The sequence below is a fragment of the Dendrobium catenatum genome, unplaced genomic scaffold (genome assembly GCF_001605985.2).
Source record: "Dendrobium catenatum unplaced genomic scaffold, ASM160598v2 fragScaff_scaffold_389, whole genome shotgun sequence".
NCBI classification, from domain to species: Eukaryota; Viridiplantae; Streptophyta; class Magnoliopsida; order Asparagales; family Orchidaceae; genus Dendrobium; species Dendrobium catenatum.
In genome coordinates, this window is record NW_021318851.1 from 434,445 (window position 1) to 439,488 (window position 5,044).

General features: G+C 36.4%; 1 protein-coding gene across 1 annotated transcript; it reads right to left on the reverse strand.

Moving 5' to 3' along the window:
• Nucleotides 1–4,693: 4,693 nt before the first annotated feature.
• LOC110092354 (probable calcium-binding protein CML31) lies at nt 4,694–5,026 on the reverse strand. The gene has a single exon (XM_020816861.1). It carries the CDS (start codon nt 5,024–5,026, stop codon nt 4,694–4,696), a length of 333 nt encoding a protein of 110 aa, XP_020672520.1.
• Between the last annotated feature and the right edge of the window lie 18 nt (nt 5,027–5,044).

The following is a 5,044-nucleotide window of genomic DNA, read 5'->3' on the forward strand; positions in this document are numbered from 1 at the left end:
AGACAAGGATGGCAGACCCAAACCACCAAATTATTTAGGTTTATAAACCTTGTCCCATGAGACCATTTATATTTTCTTTCTGGCTGATGAGTCACCAAAGAATATAAATTTAGAACATACTTTCTTGAAATGCTTTACATCAGTTTTAGGCAAAATTGCACCACAAATCCAGTATGCAATGGAATTCAAAATAGTGTATTTCAAAAATTACAAACGGCCAGCAAAAGATAAAAGACATGCCTTCCAACCAGACAACTTTCTAGATATATTATCTATTAAGGGAAGATAGTCAGCCACTTTAAGACGAAAGAAAGACAGTGGAATCCCAAGATAAGTAAACTTGTGAGAGATATTATGAATAGATGGCACCTGAAAAAGCTCACATTGGTTATGCACATTTTTGGGGAACATAATAGAGCTTTTGTCAAGGTTCACATGAAGGTCCGTAGCATTGGAGAATGTTGTAAGAATGCTTTTCAGGCTATTACAATTCTTCATAGTGGCTTCACCAAAAATTAACACATCATCTGCATGCAAAAGATGTGATAACAAATAGCCATCCATATTTATCCCTTTGAATTATCCATTATTAAGAAGGGAAGAGAAGAAATTCATAATCAAACAAAAAAGATAAGGGCTAAGAGGGCACTCTTGTCTTAAGCCAGCAGAAGATGGAAAAAAACCTTCTACAGCCCCATCCACCAAAATAGAAAAGTTCACATCAGATATGCATGCTTTAACCCAACTCACAAAAGCGCTAGGAAATCCTTTATGAATCATCCTAGAAATAAAAAATTCCCTAAAAAAGGTGTCAAAAGCTTTCTGGATGTCAAGTTTGGCACAAAAATACTTAAAACCACTTCTTTTATGAGTCATGTCCAAGATTTCATTAGCTAGGAGAATGATATCCGTTGACACCGTAGATTTAACAAAACCCGATTGATTGTGTTTAATAATCAATGACATAATATGCCTCAACCTATTATCAATAGTTTTAGCAATGATTTTGTAAATAGTGTTGTATAAAGCAATCGGTCTGAAATCAGATATAGACTCCATGTTTTTATTTTTGGGAATAAGAGCAATTACTATAGCTTTGACACCACTTGGAATGTATCATTTAGTGAAGAAAGATTTGACAGCTTTGCAAACCAAAGGGCCTATAATATGCCAACTCGTTTTATAAAAAAAGAAGTTGAAGCAGTTAGAACCATGGATTGAAGATGAAGACCCCGAAAAAAATAGCTTTCCTAATTTCTTCATTTTACTGATCAACACCTGAGTGCAACAAGAGAGGGCAATGATCTGAGGTAGACGGACTTTGGATAGAGCAGTAAGAACCAGTATAAGCTTTTAACCAGGCATTATTTACCAAAGCCCTATCAAGTTTTATATGAATCAGATTATCCAAATGCTAGTTATATCAAGTGTAAGTGCAGCCAACAAAATGCAAATCCCTAAGACAATTATCAAAGATCATACAATTAAGGTCAGCCAATGACTCTTGAGAAAGAGTTAAACCCCCCATTTTTTCAGAAGCATAATGACAACAATTGAAGTCCCCTAAAAGAATCCAAGGGACATCATGTGAAGGGGCAATATTAGAAATTTGATTCCAAAGAACTTTCCTTTCAATGCTGCTATTAGAAGCATAAATGATAGTTAGTTGAAAAGAAGGGAGTGAACCAATCATAATCGAGCCAGAGATAAACTGTGAAGAGCAGTGATCAGGAACAAAATTGATCTTGCTAGCGTTCCACTTGACCCAAATCCTCCCCGAGGAAGAATGGTCAAAGTTATTACAATTTTTTTCATTTGGAAAAATAATATGAGCTAATTCAAAAAATGGATTTTGAAAGGCAGTTGCATGAATTCTAGTCCCCAAAATATATATCATATCCAACTTAAACGAAGCCATCAGGTGTTTCCAACACAAGGCTTTGTCAAGACGATTGAAACCCCTAACATTCCAAGTTGCAATTGACAATAACAACATCATGATGAAGAGATAGGATGGGGTTTGTTGGTTGCTTACCCCTAGCCGACTTTTTATTCACGTTCAAACTTGAATTTTGTTGGGACTTTTTGTTTATTGAAACCTTATCATCAGTCACAGAGATATCTTCGTAAGAAAAGGAATCAAGAGCTTTACAAACATCCTCATTCATTTGAAGGATGTCGAACCTATTGGGATATATGATACCGGGGGGATTTAGCATCAAGGCTTGTAGAGGCGCTGCTGGAAGAAATAGAATTCTCTTCCATGGGATATTTAAGGTTGGGAATACAAGCTTGCCCATGATCCAAATCAATTGGATCGGGCGGCTTCTCATTTTGATGATTGTACTGGACTAAAGTTTGGCCATAATTTTGTTTTTATGGGGGAGGTGAATGTGGTTGATAATGAAGAGGCTGCCCAATGGAATTTGTTGCATTTCCTTGATTCAAGTTGATGTCCAGTGATGTCGAATTTATTCCAGAAGAAGGCAGGATAGCAGCAGTTGTTTGAGTGTGCTTATGAGGTTCTAAAGAAGATGTGGAAGCATTTGAAAATTGATACTTGGCCAGTTGTGTAGAGGGATAACGCTTCTTCGAATTTCTGCTATGACTTCTTCCTCTATGGGGTAGCTTAGAAGTAACTTCAGATTTTTTTTTTTTTGAATAACCTCATCTATCTATGGTTTCGAAGGGCAGAGGAAAGAAAATTGAACAAGAGACTTACAGTGCTCACACGGAGATGGCCTCCACTCATATTGGACCTGCAATCCAATAACATTTTCATTTAATGAAACTTTGATCTCATGAGGATAGGTCGTGTTATAGTCCACCAGGACGCAGACCCTAGCAAAAGTCAGACAAGTTTTCTTTGATGTAAGGGAGTCAGTCGCAAGAGGAACTCCTATCTTACTTGCAATATGAGAAATACCTTCCGAATTCCAACATCTAAGAGGTAGGTCGTGAATTTTTACCCAGATAGGAACAGAGGAGAAAATTTCCCTTTTTGGTTTAAATTTTGGATGTCACTTTTGCATGATAAACGGTTTGTCAAGAAGGAATCAGACCCCTTTGGACCAAACCATATCTAAATCCTCCGAACAAGCAAACCGAAACAGGAAAAATTCGTCACTGAGAGATAACATCTACAACGAATCTTTCAAATTCCACGTTTTCTTAATGGCACCAAGCAAAGCTTCATAGTATAGCCTACAACCAATGGAATACCCGACCAAGCAGTGGCTCCAATCTTCAGCTCCTTTTGTCAACTTGTCACCAGAGAATGAAACAATTTCAAGCTCTTGTGGGAAGTGAGAGAGGTTAAGATCTTCGGACAAGGGGTCTTCGGATGCAAAGACAACTTTCCAGTTGTGCTGTGGGGTGGGAGAAACTCCACCAATAGAGGTTAAAGGGGGGAAATCAGAGAGGAGAAGAGAAGAATCCATGAATAGAAGAGAGAGGGCCTCTGGCAGAGCCGGAGGGGAAGGAGTGGCTGACGGCGCAAACTAGCTAGAGCTGAAGAAAAACCCTAGCGGAGCGCCTTTTTACTGTTGCAATATTAAGTGAAGCAAAATCCTTTTATTAATCATTGAAAAATCGCTATCTAAAGTCTATTCAACACATTTCAATCACAATAATTTTTAGTGGTTTTAAAGCTGTTGCCAAATGTTTGAAAGCCATCGAATGCTACTGCTTTTTTATATTATTTTTTTTGTGGTATTGGTTTCATGTTGTATTATTTAGCTTCTTTATTTTGAATTTATTGACATATTATTTTAACTTTTATTAGCATTTTTTCTAAAAAAGTAAATTATTAAAAATAATAATAATAATAAAACATCTATAATAATAATAAAAAATAAATTCATCTCTCTTCCTTCAGAGAAATTATTATGTGCAGTCAAAACATATCTTTTCGTTCGGACTCCAATCATGTAAAGACCCATAGATTTTTTTCTCTTATACCCTCTATATGTGTATGATGTAAGCATTGATATTCATGGCATGTCATAAATATAAGTTGGTGCGCATTATTATGGTTTATCTGAATGGGATCATTTAGAATCACTTTTTTATTTATTTATTTTATTTATATTTAATCTAAAATAAATATATTTAGTATCTTAAGATATATTATTTATATTTCTATTGAATATTAAATAAGTTTATTTTTAATGTGGTGACGATAGTTATTCATTGTGATTGCTGAATGTGGTGGTGACAATCAGCGATGGCATTAATGACGAGAGATTATTGGATTTGGGCACCGGATACAACTCACCGTTTAGTACTTCACAGTACCGAGTAATACTGAATTCGGTACTGTGAAGTACTGAATTCGGTACTTCGTAATACCGAGCAGTATTAAGCTTGGTATTGAGCAGTACCAAGCTTAGTACTGCTCGGTACTGTACTGTGAAGTGCCGAGCTCATACAAAGCTCAGTACCGAATAGGAGGTGATGTGGCGCATTTTCATTGGGCTCCGAACGTTGTCCAGTATAGGAACCCAATAATATTCCGTTAATGACGACCAATTTTGATATGTTATGTTTAAAAATATAAAAGTAAAAAATAAAAATATTTTTAAATACAAAGCAAACAAATAAGTTAAAAAAAAAAAAAGAAATAGAACAAATCATAATGATGCATATATAAATATTTCAATGACAAATGAACAAATAATCAAGAATAAACTTTTCAAGCCATCATCATATTCTTAAACTCTTCAAAGCTGAGCACCCCATCATTGTTGGTGTCAAATTTACTAATCACCCCCTGGCAAACCTCAATATCCCTTGAATAACCTAACCTGCTTAGCATCCTTTTAAGACTCTTCGCAGTTATGCATCCCTGGTCTTCCATCTCGTACATCTTGAAGGCTTCTATCATCTCTGTATCATCTTCTTCCTCTCCCCTCTCCATCAATTGGATGAATTCCTCAAGCCTCAGCGATCCATCGCCGTCAGCATCCATCGACTCAATGATGGCCCCGACTTCCTCTAGGGATAGATCGTAGCCGACGGCGCTCATACATGACTTGAGCTCCGC